At 48.3% G+C, this 18,737-nt stretch overlaps 1 protein-coding gene across 3 annotated transcripts; it reads right to left on the reverse strand.

Annotated features, from left to right (window-relative positions):
• Window positions 1-76: 76 nt before the first annotated feature.
• On the reverse strand, window positions 77-18,612 carry CRAT (carnitine O-acetyltransferase; the record flags this gene model as incomplete). 3 transcript variants are annotated; one of them, XM_080356135.1, is made up of 15 exons in its annotated part: window positions 77-5,203; window positions 5,754-5,891; window positions 6,404-6,466; window positions 6,947-7,082; window positions 7,404-7,526; window positions 7,737-7,856; window positions 8,321-8,421; window positions 9,497-9,675; window positions 10,153-10,327; window positions 10,905-11,070; window positions 12,081-12,134; window positions 14,315-14,433; window positions 14,895-15,158; window positions 16,447-16,592; window positions 18,462-18,612. In XM_080356135.1, 15 exons carry the CDS (start codon window positions 18,610-18,612, stop codon window positions 4,988-4,990), a joined length of 2,151 nt encoding a protein of 716 aa, XP_080212261.1. In that variant the 3' UTR covers window positions 77-4,987. The 3 variants fall into 3 exon arrangements, with proteins under 3 accessions (XP_080212261.1, XP_080212259.1, XP_080212260.1); XM_080356133.1 differs by having other exon boundaries at window positions 16,447-16,549; window positions 18,443-18,487; XM_080356134.1 differs by lacking the exon at window positions 16,447-16,592 and having other exon boundaries at window positions 18,443-18,539.
• Between the last annotated feature and the right edge of the window lie 125 nt (window positions 18,613-18,737).

Consider the following 18,737-nt stretch of genomic DNA (forward strand, 5'->3'; position numbering starts at 1 on the left):
CATCTCTTCCTTTATATTATACTTTTATTACCTCAGGGTTGCTGTGATCTGTACAGCTTCTGGTGGTGTACTGAGTGGGATGCTGATGGCACTAGGAAGCCCATTGGTTACATGTAAGAGTCAGCCCAAAGCCTTACAAAATTCAGTTGCTAGTCTCTGTCTTAAGCACTGGATTTTATTTCCTATTAAAACTCAAGGGAGGGCTTTTTAAGAACGAACAAAGTGACAACCATAAATGAATAACATGGCAAATGACTAATCACTAGCTCAGCTGTTGTGTGAATTACTTCTTGAGGAGTCCCGTTAGAATCCTGCTGTGAACTGGAGTAGCGAGCTCGTCCTGGCAGAGACTCCTGCTGGTTACTGGCTTGGTTGGGGTTCTGCAGTAGCAACCTCGAATGTCGAGCTCCTCCAAGCAAGTTTTGCTTTCCATCCTTGTCCCATTCTGCTTCTTCACCCCGGCAGTCAGCTCTCTGGGTGCTGCGTCCCTGGGGGGATGTTCCTGCCATCTGTGGCTGGTGATGCCTCCGACATGTGCGATCCAGGAGTTCACCTGGCAAGGGCTCCGCTCAAAGTGCTTCAGGGCTGTGCGTGGACACTTTCTGTATCTCTAGTACATAACGCAGCAGTTCAGGTGTAATGCCAGAGAAGTGTTTATTCAAAGCACAATTGACCTGAACTTCTGGAGATGAAGGACAGCTTTTGAACAGCCTCAGAGGTCATTGTGTGCCTTCGATGCTGGCGTGACAAGGGGTAAAACGAGTGGCACATCTCGGTCTTGCTGCCTGTTTTACAATCGCCACTTTAATCAGACTCCTGCATTATAAAGCTGCTTGAAGTGAGACGTTTCTGTTCATCTTGATTATTTTTCTTAAACTTTTCATCTGTGCCTGTTGCCATAGGAGTTTGTGTTCGTAGGGAGTGGGAGCTGCTGTAGAAACTGGACAACCAGATTGTGAACTGTAGAAAGCAGTGATCCTCATCTAGGAGATCAGGAATAAAGGCTGTTTCAAGTTCTGTGTTTAAGTAGCTACGGGTAGTAAACTACCCGTGTTCAGTTGCCATAGCAAATATATATATATTTTTAAGAACTGTTTAGTATTTGCGTAACATGAGCAATCCTGTTACCATCTGAAGGACCTGAGCACTGGATCTGCTTTGAAGGTGCATCAGAATAAAGAAGCATCTTGCAGCTCTCACAAGGACATTGGATCAGACTTAAAAAAGATCTATTAAAATGAGAAAGGACATCAATAGGCTGCATGGTATGGTGGTACCATATGTTTCAGTTTGAAAGCTGGTACTATAACTTATTTTTTGCAAAGACATTTTTTGTCTATTTCTTGTAAGTTAACTTAGAAAGCCAGAAGGGAGATCACAGCTCTCTTCCCCAAGGACAAGGCTGGAAGTGGATTGTTTCCAGAGGGGTGAGCAGTTATGACAGACTGCTGGAAAAACTGTGCGGAAGCATCTGTTGAGAACTAGAGCACAGGGAAGAAGTTTCATCTCACAGAGAGCAGCATAGTGTAAAAAACTGTTCCAGTTTGTGTTGCCTTCCAACCCAAGCTTCCTACAGTAATTCTTAGGGAGAGGAAAAGAGCTCTTGTAAGACAGTGTAATAAACTCTCCTCCGTTCTCTGCGAGTTGTTTGTAATCTGCACCTTTTCCCTACTTTTGCTGTACCTTTCCAGAAATCTTTGCAATACTTGATATAGTAGAAATTCCTTAGTGATCCCATGGATTTTTCTTAACTAAATGGTGCTGTGCAGAAAAAACTATTTGAGCTCTGCCTTATTATCTTACACTTGTATGAAGTCTTCTGCCACTAATTTTCTGAAATGGGATATTTTCTTTGGAATATGTGGCTTTGCAAGCAGATGCTTTCTGTTCCTCCCCTGTACTTGAGGGGCTGGATGGAGATGCCAAGACAATAAAAGGAAGGTGACAGAACACTGTGGTTCACTGTTCTTGCTGTCCCCACACAAACATCCTCCCATAAGGGTTGTTTTGTCACTTCTGCAGTGGCGAAGGAGATTTAAGGCTTTTTGTAGCACTTATCTGTTTACTGTGTTTCAGTTTATTCAAAGAACATTTCAAAACTTTGCATGACATGGATTACACGACCGAAACAGTATTTAACCCAGCTAAGCAGCAAAGCATGCAACACCGCCCGGCTGTGTCATAAATTACACTCATACCCCAAGAGTTATCTGAATGTTTTTAGTCTGTGCGTTTCTTAAATGATTTGTTCCAAATGGGTAGTTTTTGTGGAACTGAAGTTTCTTGTACTTCATGTGCCTTTAAGACAATAGATAAAACAATCAGACAATTGGAAACAGAGAACAGTATTTGAACGTATGAATCAGGACAGCACAATTTAGAATTTGTACAATAAGAAAGGACTTTGAAAAGGAAAAACCTTGTAACGATTTTAGCGTCCTTTCAAACACTTCAAAAATTGGCTTAATTCATCTGAATTTCAGCTCGGTGTGTCATTAAGGATGCATTAAGTGGTTTATGAGTCTTGTATATCTTTCAGCGCAATAGTCTGCTGAAGCCAGTGGGATATCCAGATTTAGATCCAGGACAGACCAACCTTCCGAGGTACAGTCACAGCAGCGTGTACTTCTGCTTCATCTTTAATAGGCACTTTCCTTTGAGAGCCTCCCCTTTCAATGAGACAGAGTAGAAAAGGGCCAGTCTCAAATACTCGAGGCAATACTGTAGCATCAGCGGTTGAAGGCATTGCAGACAGGGGAGAATAACTTGTCCCCTAGCAGAAGAGGTTGATTCCGCACGGGGAGGGGATTACTTTGGCAAAAGGAATATATTTTCGATGTCAAAGCCTCCATTAACCCAGATGTTATTCCAGCAAGGTTTGGTCTTTTATGTAGTGTTTACACAGTCACTTATGTCATGATAATACTGAGTATCCTCCTGCAGTTTTCAGTGTAATTCATGCAGAGGAGGCAACAGAGCAGCGATGGGCGTTTGTAGGGCTCCCATTGGTTTTTTTCAGACTATCTCACTCCCTTCAGGATTCTTCTAAAAGATCAACTAAATCCATGTAGATGATGTGAAAGTGGCAGTTCATACAATCACTGGCTGTGCAGGTGAGTTTCAGTTAAATTTTCCTTTTATAGATTTATTTAGGTACAAGATAGAAGCTTCAAAATAACATCCTTTTAGGAAAATGCAGTAGCGTTGGCTTCTGTCTTTCAAGAATCAAATTAGAATGATTTTTTTCTTTTACCTTAACAAGTTTAGTGCAAATTTCTTCATAGGTGTTCACTAAGGCACTTCATCATGTCCCTTGCTGTTCTAGGATCCGAAAAGTGGCAATTATGATCACGTAGTTCCCTGTAAACAGGCCATCAGACTCCTAATGCTGCTTGTTTATGGCCATGTCCCAGCAGCCACATCTTAGAGGGTGTGCAATTTAAATATTAAACTCCTGTTGCAGAAATAGTACTAGAATTCTTCATTACCATATGGTTTTACTAAAAAATAACCCCAAAACAACATATAGTCAGGAGCTTGGATTCCAGCAGATTCAGTGGAAGTAGCACTTGTAAAAATTCCTATGCTACAATTGTATGTTAATGTTTATATATAAACCTCTTACTGTCTCAAGTTTGTCAAATGAACATGAAAACACTGTCATGAGATCAATCTCTTGCAGAATAGAACTGGTACAAGTATGAGTTAGGCGGCAGTAAGTGCAAGAGTGGTAGAAAAGGTGCTGTGGTGTTACTGCAGGAACAGCTGCCACAGTGGACAAACATCTTCGGTGCCCGCGTGTTCTCAACTTTCTCCCTGCTTTTCAAGATTTTCTGTCTTATCAGAGCAGAGTGATGTGATTCTACAGCTGTTTTTCCTTTAGTTTGAACAGATTTGATCTCTGTGGCCAGAAACAGGACTATGTTCTGGAGTTCCTCATCAGAAACATTCTTATTTGTCCACAACTTAGACATAACGCATTACGTACAAATATGTTGTTTCTGAAAGTGTAATGGTGTTCGCATGTGGCCCCCTGACTGGTAAACAGAAGGGCAGCATCTGTTCTTTTCCTCAGTTCCAAAGGAAGGTACAACGAAGCAAGTGTCCTGCTAACTGCACAGGTAATTCCTTCTCATCTCTCCAAACATTAAGGTACGTCAAGGCAAAGCTGGGAAAACCTGTGTGAAAGGAGTTTTGTGGGGAATAAAATCTTTATGCTGAGCCTGAAGATCCGTGGCTATGAGCACAACAGCAATCCTAACAAAAAACTCAGAACAACAAAAACAACAACAAAAAAACACCTTAGTTAGTAGCAAGTGATGTTCTGTTGTTGATAGGGTCAATGCAACAGAAAGGGCATCCTAAAACGAGCAAAGGGAACGTTCCCAGGCCTGTAAAGCATGTGATGGTTGGAGTGCCTGGGATAAGTAGTGCAGGGCACTCTAACGAGCCTGGATCTGCTCCCACTTAAGAACTTCTTTCTCCCCTTGCCAAACTTCAACGGTGACGTTTTGCTGGAGCAGCAGAAGGATCCTCAGTCAAGTTTGACAGATGCTGCACTCTTCAGAAACGAGCAGAAAGACTGGTCTTACAGTAGTTCCATCACATTATGAACGTCCCCTGCTTTTCCTGGAGAAGAACTACCTTCCTCACCAAATGGATTTACATACTGGTAAGGACTGTGCTTTCTGTATTCCTTTATAGTAAGTTCCATAAAAATAATACTTCAGTCCTCTTTGAGGACAGGAGGGTGCACTTTGTATTGATGGGAGAGGACCAGTCAGTTCTGCTTCGGCTAAAGACAGCGTTTCCTCTTACCAGTAATATCTGCAGATGACTATTCTGTAGCCTCTTGCTGAAAACAAATGATAGATTCCCTCCAAGGTTCCAGGGCCAGCTGTGCTCTCAATAATTTTCTGAGGAACTGGGAACTTCAGTGCATGAAGAACAGCCCCTTTAGCTGGGGGTTTTGCGTCACGTTTGCCTCTTACAGTTTGGATTTGGGAGTGGACTGGAGCAAGCTCCTCATGTCTAGCAGTGCCTTCTCAAGATAATGAGCCATGCGGGCTGCGTTGGTGTCAGCACAGCTGTTGAAGGCTGAAATGGCAAAGTTGATGTGCTCACCCATGGGGTTGTAACAGATTCCGTAGCCATCTGGAACCACGGGACCAAAACACATCACGCAGTCTGTCTTTGCTGGGACCTGCGGAGACAATGTGATTAAAAATTTCTAACCAGCCAGAGAGAAATGGAGCCATCAAACGCTAACAGCTCTGTCAACAGCAGAAACTGCCGTCTTGTGAAAATGCTCTAGAAAAGGGACTTTTTGGTCAGACCCACCTACCACCACACACACGCTGGATTCTGCCATATAGTAGCAATATGTTTTCCTTTGCATTTGCAAAGGAGGAGGATTCCTCCCCAAGATAAGCTTGTAGTAAGTCACAAGCAGAACTGTATCAGTAGGAATTACAGCACAGCAGATGAATGTAAAGCTATTCTGGCAGCTGACTTCAGCTGGTGCAGGTAGACACCAAACACGACTGGTGATCTTGGCCTTGGTTCTGCTGGTGTTTTACAGAGGTGACAGGGACTGTGGCAGCTATAAGATCAGATCTGCAGCTTTATGGGATTGGTAGCAGGCTTAAAAATTTTTGTCCCCAAATGAACAGAAGGAAATGAAGGAGAAATGCAGAGAACAAAGGCAATGAAAATGAAGAGAGCATTTCCATCTTTGCTCAGGTGGGTCCTACCTGGCTGGTTGACAGGTTGAAGTGCATTGCAACAGCATAGGCCGTGTCCATGAACAGCTCAGGTATGCTCACTAGGTCCTCGATGGCTTGAAGCTTCAAGCCTAAGAGGTGGCGATCTATTGCGTTGCCCTGTATTGCCTGGAAGGAAGGAAGACTAGATGAAAGCCTGTCCAGCAGGCAAGCGAGCAAAACTATCAGTTTCTTTAGGTTAAAGAAAAAAGCACTTCTAAAAATATCTAAATGTTAAAAGTCAGAAGGAAAATAGTTCTTGCCTTTAGGACCAATAGTCAATCTTGTTGTAAGGACTGTGAAATTCAACACACCGGTGGAACTATCCTTACAGTTCCAGCCTACGGGCTCGCTCTGGTTTAAGAGGTCCTCATGCAACTTTGGCATTTATCAGCAACAATGACGACGAGAACTGAAGCTACTTTGATTTGATTCTCTCCTTTAGGCTGGTCACAGGGGACAAAAACCACGAGCTAGAGAGAAACCGTTCAGTCTGTGCCCTAGAGCACTGTCAGATCAGAGCCAGCCCTGGGCAACAGCACTGGTAGCCACATCGCTGTGGCAGCAGAGAAAGCTCTTAAGGTCTCATCTTTCACCGGAACCCTCATTTGCTGTGTAAACCCCCCGCTCTGGACACTCACCATATTGGTGTATTCCTTGTGGGCTTGGGTAGCTCTCCGCAGCAAGTCTGCTTTCTCCTGGTCCTGAGAACAAACAGATCTGTCTGTTAAGATTTTCTGCAGAACAGAAATCCTCACTTTGGCTGTTCTCTAGGATGGAGGACATTTCTGCTTTGTGTGTTTACACTAGACTAATTTTTAGCTTTACTAGATTTAACTAATTTTGCTTGGCTGCATTACTTCATTCTGAATGTTGTCGTCCATCCATCAGCAGCAGGACTTTTTTGAGTTTGAGTAGCTAAATGGACTTTACAAAGGGACAAAACTTCTTGATAGGATTAGAAATGCCCACGTGTTGTTTCTCAGGCTTTCAATACATGTGAAAAGAAAGTCAAATGAAACCCAAGGTATGTAACGATATACTCAGAGCTATGTTTCAGCTCAACATCATATCAGGTGCAGTTCTGCTTAACTGAAACCAGCTGACACTGAGCTGGACAAATAAGCAGCTTTCCTCTTTTTCTGGAGTGGAGTCCTCTTACTCCACATCTTTGAGAGCCTCACCGATTTGTCTGGGCTGTCCATTGATTGCACAAACTTATGGGATTCTATAGAAGCGGAGCGGATGGTGTCCGTGCGGCCCAGGCGGAACATCCTTAGCGATGCGCTCTCGTACGTGGCACAGGAGTGGCCGTACATTCTGCAGGGTGGAGAAAAAGGTCACAGAACTGAGTTTGTCCTGAGAGGAATGGCCTCCTGTGAAGCAGAAGAGCTGAGGGGATGGGGAACACTTTATGTGAGTGAGTCCCATTGACAGCTGATCTCTGATGCTTCCTTACTAGGATTGTACACACACAGAGGGGTTAATCTCGCCTGTTTGGCAGCTGCCACAATGAGATCTGCTGACCTGGGACACAGGCCATAGCAGCCTGTGTGGGACTTGTCTGTGACACCTTTATTGTGCTCACATATTTGAGTCTGACGGTGAAGATGGCAAGAAGCGATCTGTTGGTGGTCTCACCTGTAATACGCCAGCTGCAAGGCCAGCTGGATAAAGGCATCAGGACTTATCTTCTCAGACTTGGGGTAGTTTTTCCCAAATTGATGAAAGACCAAGACGATGACATCCAGGTCTTCGACCATTCTGCAAGGAAAGAACGAGGATGTGTTCCTTCACCTGTTGCTGCTTGTTGCAACATAAAGCTATGGACTTTCCTTCCATGAAGCACAGAGGGAACAGGCTATTTGGATCTGATCTGTGCAGGGACAGAGAGCTTCCTCCCACAGAGTTGTCTGGGCAGTTATTATTACTCCCTCAGTCACTGAGTAGCTCTCTCCACCGCTTCATACTTACATGTTGAGGTTCTGCTTCGCTTTCTCTATGTCGCTCTTGATTTCTGGGGTGATGTTAAACCTCAGCTTTTTGGGCATTTGTAAAGGAATCATAGGCGATCTTACCAACTCAGGTTTCTTCCTGCACAGAGAAATGATTATGTTCAACCAGACCTTTAACATGAGGCTCAGCTAAGGACACCAGAACCAGGGCAGAAATGCACAGGAGATCTTCCCCAACATCTTGTGACACTAGTCATAGGCTGAAATATTCTTCACGGCACCATTACACTGTTTTTTGAAGTGGATGAATGAAATATCTTTTGTGTCTTCTGCCCCAAATAAACACCCCTCACAGGCAAAAGTCCTGTTAACTTTAAATGGTGTAATTCCCCAAGGATGGAAGCAGCAGCAAAACCTATTAGAATAGCTGGTCACTCAGTTCTCATCATGAATACAAGAACTGCAATACCTAGTTAGCCTACCACTACCCTTCCTCCGGAACAAATTCCTAGGGGCTGAGCTGTGAAGAGGCACATTCTTAGGCTTTAAACCTCCTGCTCCCCATCTCTAAAGCTGAGGAAAAGCAGAGGAGGCAGGACTCACGTGTACTCCACAATGTGATCCAAAAGAGCAACAATGGGTGGGCCTTCTGCAGGAGCGTGTTCGTATACGAGACCGCAGGAGCCATCTTCAGCGATGATGAACTACGAGAGAAGCACGAGAGGACAGTGATGAAGACAGACAGACACTGTGTGAAGCAGGAGCTCTCTGGAGAGATCTGGTATCTCGCTGTTCTGTATCAGAACAGACAGTGGTCCTGTTCTTGCGCACTGGAAAGGAGGTAACACAAAGGCTGCATTTATCAGAACGGCAATGGAAGCCTTACAGCAGGCTGAGAAGATCTGGTAGCACTGTTACAGTTTTACAAAATGAACTGGGTAAGAGTGTGCCTAAGATCTATACATATATATATATATATGTATATGTAATATAGGTGTGCTCAGGGTCCTGGCAATACAGAGTGGTTCAAAGGGTTTGATGTACTTAAATGTACACATAGTACAGGAAAAATATCACCGTGTGCTGCCTTACCCTTACTTTTCAATTAGCTGGAAGATCTAAGCTTTATCCTATCAATGAAGAGTTCTAAATCAGAATAAAATAGCTGAAAAGATTATGAGGAGTCCGGCAGATATGAGAACAATCTTTTAAAGCACCATTGCTACCATCCATGAGCCAGGATCCATCAACAAATGAAGGAGAAGTTTGAATAGCAGCAGCTGTTGAAGGCTCTTGACAAGACTGAATGGAGAAGAGATCAGAGAGATGCTGCGGGATGGCAGCTTATGTTTGAAATAAGAAAAAACAAAACAAAAAAGCCACTGGGCAGCCTCTGGCAGAAACAGGAGAAGTGACAAGCCTGGGGGAGATCCGAGGAACAGACCTCCCTGCGGTTGGGCTGCCTCCAAGCAGACGATGCATTGTTCACTGCAGGCAGAAAATTGATTTACAAGGAACACAAAGAGCTGCTACACTGAATAAGCGTGGGCAGAGGCAGTAAAAGAAACAAAAGTCCCTGAGGCAGGAATGAGCGCTTGTGGTGACTGCACGGGAAGCTGTAGGATCTCACGCTGTCACCCACCACGCTTTGTCTCTCCTATTTCTCCGCTCTCTTGATACGAGGAAAAACCTCCTGCAGAAGTTTTCTGGGATCTCTTGGACCTTTGTATTCTCATGAAAAAGCAGCTCCTCCAGTACGCTCAGACCATCAGCGCTCACCTGAAGGGTTTTGTCGAACCATCGGTTCCCGCTGTTCCAGCGACTGCCTCCGCCGTGCAGCATCTGGGCGGCCACGCGGCTCTTGTAGATGTCGTCGGACACCCGCGGCATGGGCGCGTCGAGGCAGATGGTGCAAATGCTCTTCTCAATCGAACGCACCGATTCCTTGTTGGTCTTATCTGGGAGAGAAACGAACAGCAAGTAAGGAAGAGGAGTTGAAAAACTTGAATTGCAGGGAGACTGAAATTTTAAAGAGCAGATTTGAAGGACCCAGTGTTGGATTCCCATTGTACCTCAGTGGTCATTGAGGGGTGTATTTGGTTATTAAAACTGCAGCCAGCTGGGTTGTTACAGATGTGGGTGTGCTGTGTTCACCCTCCTTTTTTCATTTTTCTTACATCCCACCTATTTGCAAGGCAAGAACCTAGGATTTCAGATCTAACAAACCAAGCTTCATACTTCACCACTCTACCTTCCAAACCAGAGATAACCATACTCTGCAATGAAATCAGGTTGCTTTTTTGAGGCCTAAAGCTCACGTTGTCTGTCCAGAACAAGCTTCCAAAGGAAAGAACTGAGCAGAGCACAGCGCTGAGGTTGGTAGTTCAAGCGTTTGTGGTGTTTTTTGGCACTTGCATGTTGGGGGCTCTACAGACCTTTCAGCAGGTTGTTGTAGGCTTTTGCCCAGCTGTTCCGGTGGTTCGTTGTGAGGATCCCAACGGGTTCTTTGTTTGTTTGGAGGGAGGTGTTCCATATCTTCTCCAGCTGAATGAAGAGCTGGTCAGTGGTGAGGGGACTTCCATCGCTGTTGTAAACATCCAGCTCAAAGAACTGAAGGTGAGAAGAGCAGACAGGGATAGAGACAGAACATGAGGGAAGATCTTTATTGTCCAGCCCCAGAAACATTCTGTGAAACATGGAACAGCCACTTTGAGGAGTAAGACCTGACCTAAGAACTCAGCTTGCAAACAGACCTTTGAAGGATGCTCAGAATAGAGAGACCTGAGTCCAACTTCCCTTGTAGGGCATAGATACAAGACCAGGTTTTAAGCTCTGAAGCTGTGGTAATGAGGGCCAAAACACAGGAGTAGTTCTTATTTCTGAGACTCAGCTGTGGCAGTGAGGTTTGTTATCCAGTTTCCATTTGCTATTTCCAATTCCAGACCTGATCTCTGGGTTTTCTCTGAGAGACAGGAGTTGCAGGGAGAAGAAACAGAGGAAGAGAGCTCTCTTCTGCCTCGTAGCCTGTTGCTCACAATCCCAGCTACTGGCCAGCTAAGGCCAAAGGGGATAAAAGAAGCAGGAGTGAATTCCTAGTGAGGGAAACTTTGTGGGCAGAGACTTTCTGAAGCTGAAATGGCCACCTGCACCTAAACAAACCTCTTAGAAAGCTCAGGAGCTGCCGTACCTGGAAGTTGTGAACCACCGTTATGTGTCTGGACTGCTTTTTGCCTTTGGCGTAGTTGACGATGGAATCCCGCTTGGGCCCGGGGATGCGGCAGGATGAGAGGATCTGGTAGTACTGGTTCATGCAGAGGGGCTTCCCACTCATGTACTCCACCGGGAGGGTCTCACTGCAGACACGGCAAGGTGAGGAGGAAAGGGGAGAGAAAATGTCAGTGAAAGAGCCTGTGCTCCCCGCACCAGCCAGGCACAGGCTCAGCCGTGCAGCTGCCGTCACTCCGGCAAAAACTAAACGTTTTCTTGCTGGTGGTATACAAAAGGGACCCTCCTTCCTCATTCCCACCAGCATTCTTGGTAGGGACTAGAGAAAGTGTCTGTTTGCTGGCCTTTCATTTGGGAAGGAGAAAAATGCAGTCTTCTCTGTAACACCAGAAAAACAGATCTCTGGACCTAATACATAGTGTAGCATACGCCATGCTGTCTGCAGAGAAAAAAATCCAGGCACAATATAGTGGGAGATGTATTGTTTCCAGTGAAATGTCAGAAAGAGGTTTTTGGCTGTAATTTCGAGTGGTGAGTGTCTGATGTGCTTCTCATGACTCACGAACCCGACTGGGACTTGATCAATCATTTGAACAGTCACATTCCAACTCCCCTTCTTGCGCCTGGCCCTGAGCCTCAGCTTTATTTGGTCATAAAGGTATGATGTTGGTAAACATATTTTTGGAATATATAATATAAATAAGGCACGTTCAGCAGAGGTTTGGTGGTCAAGAGAAAAGGGGTAGGGAGCAGCAAGTTTCTCTAGAGCTCATCCTGTCTAACTGGAAGATGAAAAATACCGGAAACCCCAAAGGAGAGAAACAAATTCCTGCTGCCTGAGCTGTAACTCGTTCTGTGGGCAAACAGAACCATGCAGCTCCACAGGACTGTCAGTCAGGCTCGCTCCCTCTGAGCACATACATGTGCCAACGAAAGTATTAAGGTAAACAAAGAGCATGAAGAGAGGAAAGTAAATTTGGCAGTGACTATGGCAGTGAGCAGCGATGTTGATTACAGCATCTCTTTCCAAATATGTGCTGTATTCTCTAGCTTTTCGATTTGGGAGATTTACTGACAGGGCTCAGCCTCTCTAGGACAGTAAGGAAAATGTGAGAAGTCAGGAGGGTCACAAACTCACTTGTCAATCATGGTCTTGAAATCCAGGATGCCCTCGATCAGCTTGGCAGCAAACCTGGAAAATATCAAATGTAGCAAGTTGAGATTCAAAGACACAACATCTGGGGCTGAGGAACGGCTGAGCAGGGCCAACAGAGCCTCCCTCTGCTCCTTAGAACATTCAGCCTTTCTGCCAAGCCCCTGTTGTGCCCATCTCTGGGGCTGTGATTTGAGATTGCTGGATAGTCCACGTAGCACTTTTAAAATGTATCTTACTGTACAACCAAGGAACTCTGGACAACTTTCAGGAAAGCAGGGTTCAGTTCAGATGCATAAATGACCCTCCAACAGCAGCATTTTTAACTGATGTGTTGTGATTTTTTTTTGGTGACATCCTAATTCTGAGTCTTAGCATAAAAACAGCACCAAGAAAAGGGGATTTCTGCCCTTCCCTGGCCAGGAGCCACCTCCAAGTTTCCAGGCAAGGTGCAGCTCTATCTCCCTGCATCCAAAACTCACCACTGCTGACTTAATTCCTACTCGAGGAATGTTCCGCTGCTAATGCAACTCTCAAGAGCATTCCTCTAGCATTGCGGGATCTGAAACAAATACAGGCGTGCAGCAGGCTGGCACCGAGGTGTTGTGTTTACTGGGATCAACGTAACCACTGCCAATGCCAACTCCCAGCAGGGAGGGAGGCTGTGACAAGCCACATCAGACTGTTTGGCTCAGGAGTGACAGGTTTGGCCTTCTCTGACCCAGGAGCTCCCACCCACGCACAGGAGGAAGGAGGCAGGAGGTCACTGTGGCAAGAGGTTGCAGTCAGACTGTCACAGGTTTTAAAGTGGTGTGAGTATTTGGCGTTTGCAGGCAGTGTCATCTGGATTTGCTCAACCTGCCCGTCCGTGGTAACGATCAGAGGGTTTAACTGTGAGAACCTAAGGGCGACATCCTGCAAAGTAGTTTTTAATGAAAATATTCCAGCCTTATTGTAAAAGCTGAGGAAGTAAAAGAGCTGGGAAGCAACAGTGAGGGGGTTTGTGCTCCTTCCAGAGAGCAAACAGCCCAGGAGTGGAGTTAGGGCTCGAGGCGGACACAGCGGAGACAGCAGCTGCCTTGTGCTCAGCCAGCAGCACTGCCAGATTGAAGAATGGAGACACCTCCACTTTCTAAACTTGCCTTCTGGTTTCTGAAGTTTTGGTCTCAAACGACGCTGTCAAACTTCTTTCTGCAGCCACAAACTATATGAATGCGCATTTAAATTGTATTTTACATGGGAGCCCAGATTCTCATGCAGCTGCTCGCTTCCACTGGCTAGGGCATCGTTAGTACTCCAGATCTTATCTTCTTTTGGATAACTTAAGACTGAGTAACATAAGGAAGAGCTTTTGAAAGCATTTGTCTAGTCTGGCACTGTCCCTGCGTGGCTCACGCTCTGCACCCCTGCTCGGGTGTATCCAGGGGAGTGGAAGGGAGGGTTTGTTCTCACCCACATGGCTCCAGGGCTGGTACTTTTGATCTGCCAGAGCACTGGTGACTGTGGCAAAGGTAACCCTGTGTAAAGGTCAATGCTGTAGATCTGCAGGTGGATTTAACACAGCTGTATTGGTGGTTAAAAATTAAAGGGAGCCCACATGGGACAGAGGACATGGCAGGGTTTGATTGTGAGAAAAAACTGGGAGTGGAGAGGCTGCTGACTTAAGTTTTCTAAACCATAAATCCAAAAGAGGGGACAGTCTCCTGCAGGAACAGATGGAGTGATGGGTCCTGCAGCAGCTTCCCCATCCCTTTAAACTGGTGAACTCCGAGGTCTTGCTGGTTGGTCTCTTTTACATGCCTGGGCTAGTTTTTGTGCCTCCTCTAACTGCACATACAATCTCAGCGCCTCGTAGTCTTTAGTATGTCAGATCCTCACAATGCCTCCAGCCAACAATGTGGCCATCCCACAATAGAGATCTGTGCTAGAGCAAAGACCAGAACCTAGGTTTTCAGTCCCGGTTTAGCACCTGAACCACTAGACTCTTTGATTTTCCTTCTTGATGAAATATTTAGTCTGGTGCAAGCAGGAGTCTCCTTACAGCCTGGCAGCCCTTCCTTATCTGTGCAGCCCTCTTGCACAGCACAGACAGCTATCAAACGTGGAGACCACATGCTAATTGCTCTCTTCCCCAGTCATCCTGAATACCCTCCTCCCTGTCCAGCAGAGATAGCTCATCCCATGTGAAATCGAGGGGAAGGTAGAAAAAAGGACTTTACCTGAGCTGACCTTGTCGATCCTGAAAATCCTGCTTAGGTAAAACCACACCTGGGCTGGAGTGGACCACGACGGGCAGGCGATACTCCAGGTACGCGGTCTTCAGCCACCAGTCCGAGAGCTGGGACGGAGAAAGGCAACATGCAGCTACAGCATCTGCTGCTGTTTGACCCCAGCCCAGCTGAGCGGCCTCAGCATCCTGCCCCCAGTTCCACCCCACGCTTTGCAAACAGTTTGCATTTGATGTTGCACATGTGGAAGGGTAGAAGGATTTGAGAAAGGCAGTGTGGGCGCTTGGTGTGGGGCTTGAGTGGAGCATTTTCTTCAACTTCTGGGGGCAGCTGTGTGATGCTAATGGTTTAGAGGCTTCAGCAGCTACAGACAGAGTCCGGGACTCCTCGTTCTGCTGTAAATCTCTCTGCTCACCCATCCTGGTGAGGAGTTGGCACAGTTTGGGGTGGTCAGCAGCAGGCTCATCACAAAGATGATGCCTTAAAAACACACATGCAGTGGATGCAGCCAGGACACTGGAGAGGTGGGCATCAAACCTCCACCCTCCCTGGGGCCAGCGTCCCAACCTACCCAGTTGTCTGTTTTCTTGGCTCTTCTCTCCAGGCCCTTCTGCAGCCTTTCCCCGACACCGCCCGGCTTGCGGAACTCGGCCACCAGCTCCTGCGTGTGGTTCAGCTCCTCCTCGCTGATGATGGGCTGCAGAGCCAGCAGGTAACGGTCCAGCGTTTGCTGGAGCGGCGGCACGGGGAGATGGGGCAGCGCTTCCTGATGAAGTTGGAATCTGCCCGGGCTCTTGCCTAATGCTGCCGGCTTTATCAGGCCATATGGCCTGGCCTGCAAAGCACAGAGCAAATGTCGAGACACAACTTCCCACCAATGTGCAGGAGGTAACAACCTGGAGCTGGGAGTCTCCATCCCAGCCCCTCTGAGGGTGCACAAGTGTTTCAGCACGGAAGCAGAGCACACAAAGCGCAAACGCAAGGTGCAGGTCTACCGACTGCATGCTAGAGATGGCTGTAGGACATCCAGAAAAGCTGCAAAAAAGAAACTTGGTCCCCCAAGATACTGATTCTCAGCTCATCAGAGGATGTACTGCAAGGATAACGATGCATCTCCAACCCCCTGGGAACCTTCCAGCTGAAAGTCTCCATGCATTTGACAGAGTCAAACGTTTCCATCGCATGGTAAGTGGGAAGAAAGTACGTCATGACAGAAATGTTCATCTTGCCTACTGTCGGAAGCTGTTTCACAGAACCCTTGTGCCAAATCAAACTACCCTTTGGGTTTTGAAGAAACAGGATTTAGAGAACAGCTCTTCTCTGACTGCCCAGGGATGGTACATTAGGCAAGGAAAGACTGGCTCTGGGGCAATGCTCCTTTATGCTGCTGAACCTCCCAGTTACTGGAGGACACAGCTATGTTAGAACCACCTCTGCCCAATTGTACCAGTAAGGGACTGGCCAAATCACAGGAGCCTTTGGAGAGGGAAGAGCAAAAGCTTTCTGGGAAACTCTGGGTGATGCCAACAAGCTCCTGGGGTCCGATGGGGTCATATGGGAATGAAAGCACCATTGTATTTTCCTTTGTGGAGAAATAAAATGGAGCAAACGCCGTCACTAACCACGAAATGAACCTGCCAGTTTCCCCCCCAAAAACCAACAACATCGTCTTGGGTGAACAGGGTTGGACATCCTTTGGCTTGAAGATGTTTAAATTACACTCTGAAGGTTTTCAGTTCCCTCTGCTCCCCCACCTCTGTTGGATCTGCTGAATCAGACACTCTCCTACGGGATTCTGGACTTTGCAAAGCCAAAGAAAATGTGCCCTTTGATTTCCAAGATAATGAGAAGATAGTTGTCCCCCCACCTCCTCCCAGGAGTTAAGCACGAAGAAGAAAATAAGAGAGCAAGCTAAATCTGCAAGGTAACAAAGTCTCCGCATGGCACTGAGCCCACAGAGAAGATGCTCTGTGCTCTTTGTAGGACATGGGGAAAACTATGGGATCAAGGTCTGGAGAAGGAACATTAAAAACAAGAGAAGGGAGAATTTCTAAAGCATGAAAAGAGAGCGGGGCTGAGGAGAAATGCAGGGTGTTAATCGTGACAGCGTGGGCATACTGTACCTTCTCTGCTTGCTTCTGTTTCCTATCCATGGCTGGGAGGACAGAAAAGATGGGAAACCTCTCCCTCGGCCTGTCTCGGTTTCCTCTTCCACCTGACAATGTGCTGCCCGCGCGGGGCGTCACCTCGTTAGCAAACTGCCACGTGGCTGCCCTGACCAGAGGGTCCAAGGCCAGACACGGGCCCGGGAGAGGCGGGTGGTGATCAGACCATCAGGCTGCACCACCTGACTGCCATGAAGGTGACATTCGGGGAGCCCTCCCATGGCCACTGACCCTCAGCTCGGTGTTACCCGGTCAGTCACTCTGGGCTTCCAGCCATGGCACAAGTGAAGGTGCTGGGGACATCGTCCCCTCAGCCTTTGCCTGGACTGTGAAACTACAGCAGCCATTGGGAAAAGCCTGAACATCTCTGGGCAGGAGGAACCCCAATTTATGAACTGGTGGTGACACCGTGGGCTGTCACTGTATGGGACAAGCTGCTGCAGGGAGCATTTCTGCAGAATATGGGGCATTTGCTCCCTTTGCTCATGTAAAGGTGGCCAGAGGGTGTTGGATAAGGACAGTTCTCTCACAGGAATGGGACAGTGACTCCACATCACTGGCGGTGATGTAGGATTAGTTGGAGATGGAAGAGAATTCAGTTTGGGGCTAAAGGCGCTACCTTAACTGCCCTTAAGCCCTGTGCATGTGTGGTCATTATGGAAAGCTGAGACTTTGGGGAGTTTTGGTTGTCAGCCCTTAAAAAATAAAATAAATAGGTACCTCCAAAGCAGGATGACAACAGAACTGTGCAGTCGCAAGGGATGTCACCCCCTCCTTTGTGTCTGTCTGGTCTATCGAAGGGCAGACAAGCACAGTCTTATACATGACTAACATCAAGTAGGATAATTTAAAACCGTTTCAGATTTTCCCTAAAATCCCAAACCAAATTAACTGAACACACTGCGTGTTACACATAGGATTTGTATCCTTCCTCTTTTATGTCCTCTGCTTGTCTGAGGTCAAACTCAAGCGTTTGCGGGGAGGCAGAACAGCGATCGCAGCTGAACGGAGGAGGCAGCTGGCAGCGAACAGAGCAAACCCTCCACCTTCCTCCACAAACGGCGGGGAAAGCGAACGCCAGCAGAGCGTGCGGACATCGCTCTGGCATCGCTCCCATCCACGTTCCAGCAGCAGATGACCTTTCCAGAGGGAAATCCACCTGCAGGCTGGGGGGCTGGAGGAATTTCAGAGCAGTGTCTGATTCCCAGCAAGGGATCAGATGACAGAGGTTTGTCTTTTATTTTTAAATTTAAAGCTGGAGACGCCGCCTCAAGCCCAGAGACAACCAGCCCTGCCTGTCCCCTCAGCGGATCCATCCCAGCGCTGCTGTCGCCCTCTCCCTCGGATCCGCCGGCGTTTGCAATGCACAGATGCTGAGGTGCAGGGCTGACAGCTCTGCTGTGTGTGACCTTCCCTCTCTTCGCAGGGAATGGCGAGTTTTACAGGTGAAAGCCTCCTCGGGCTTCCCTGCCCCGCGCAGCCATGGCCGGTGTCCGTCACCCCCAGCCCCGAGCTCCATCTCTGCTGAAGGAACCGAACCGGCCCGGAGCGCTGATTCCAGCCTCTCCCGGCTCCTCGCTGCCGGCCAAGCCCCGTCCGCCCTCTCACACCCGGAGGCTCCGCGGGAGCCCCGGTCACCGGCCCCACCGCTCCCCGGGCTGAGGGAGCGGGGCCGGACCCCGAGCGGGGCGGCGGAGCGGGGCTCCCACCGGCCCCTCCACACCGGCCCCTGCCCCGAACAGCCGGGGCGGCCCCGCGGCACAACCGCCCGTCAGGCCGGGCCCAGGCGGCTGCTGACCCTCCGTGCTCGTGGCTGCCCGGCCGCCGTGTGTCACCGGCCCGGCCGCTGTCACCCCCGGGCGGGTGGCGCGGCCTGGCCGCCATCTCACCCCCCCCAGCCCCATCCCGGGCCCGCTAGAGGTGTCCCCGCGCTGGGAGCGCGGCCGGCACTCACCGCAGACCTCGCTATCAAGGCCAGCATGGCTCCGCTCGCTCCCCCGGCCGCCGCCCGCCGCAAGGACACCGGCGACACCGGGCGACACCGCCCGGCCGCCCCGCGCCGGCTGCCAGGGGGCGGGGCCGCCCCGCCGCCATCTTGGAGCGGGGCGAAGCCCGCACCGCCATCTTGGGGAAGGGCAGAGTCCCGCGGTGACGGGGGGGTGTGCCGCGGTTGGTGTCGGAGAGGGGATGCGGCTCCTCTGCCCGCTGCCTTCTCCGGGAGCTGGTCAGAAGAGCCGCCCTGCCCGCCG

Source organism: Nesoenas mayeri (genome assembly GCF_963082525.1).
Source record: "Nesoenas mayeri genome assembly, chromosome: 18".
Taxonomy (NCBI): Eukaryota; Metazoa; Chordata; class Aves; order Columbiformes; family Columbidae; genus Nesoenas; species Nesoenas mayeri.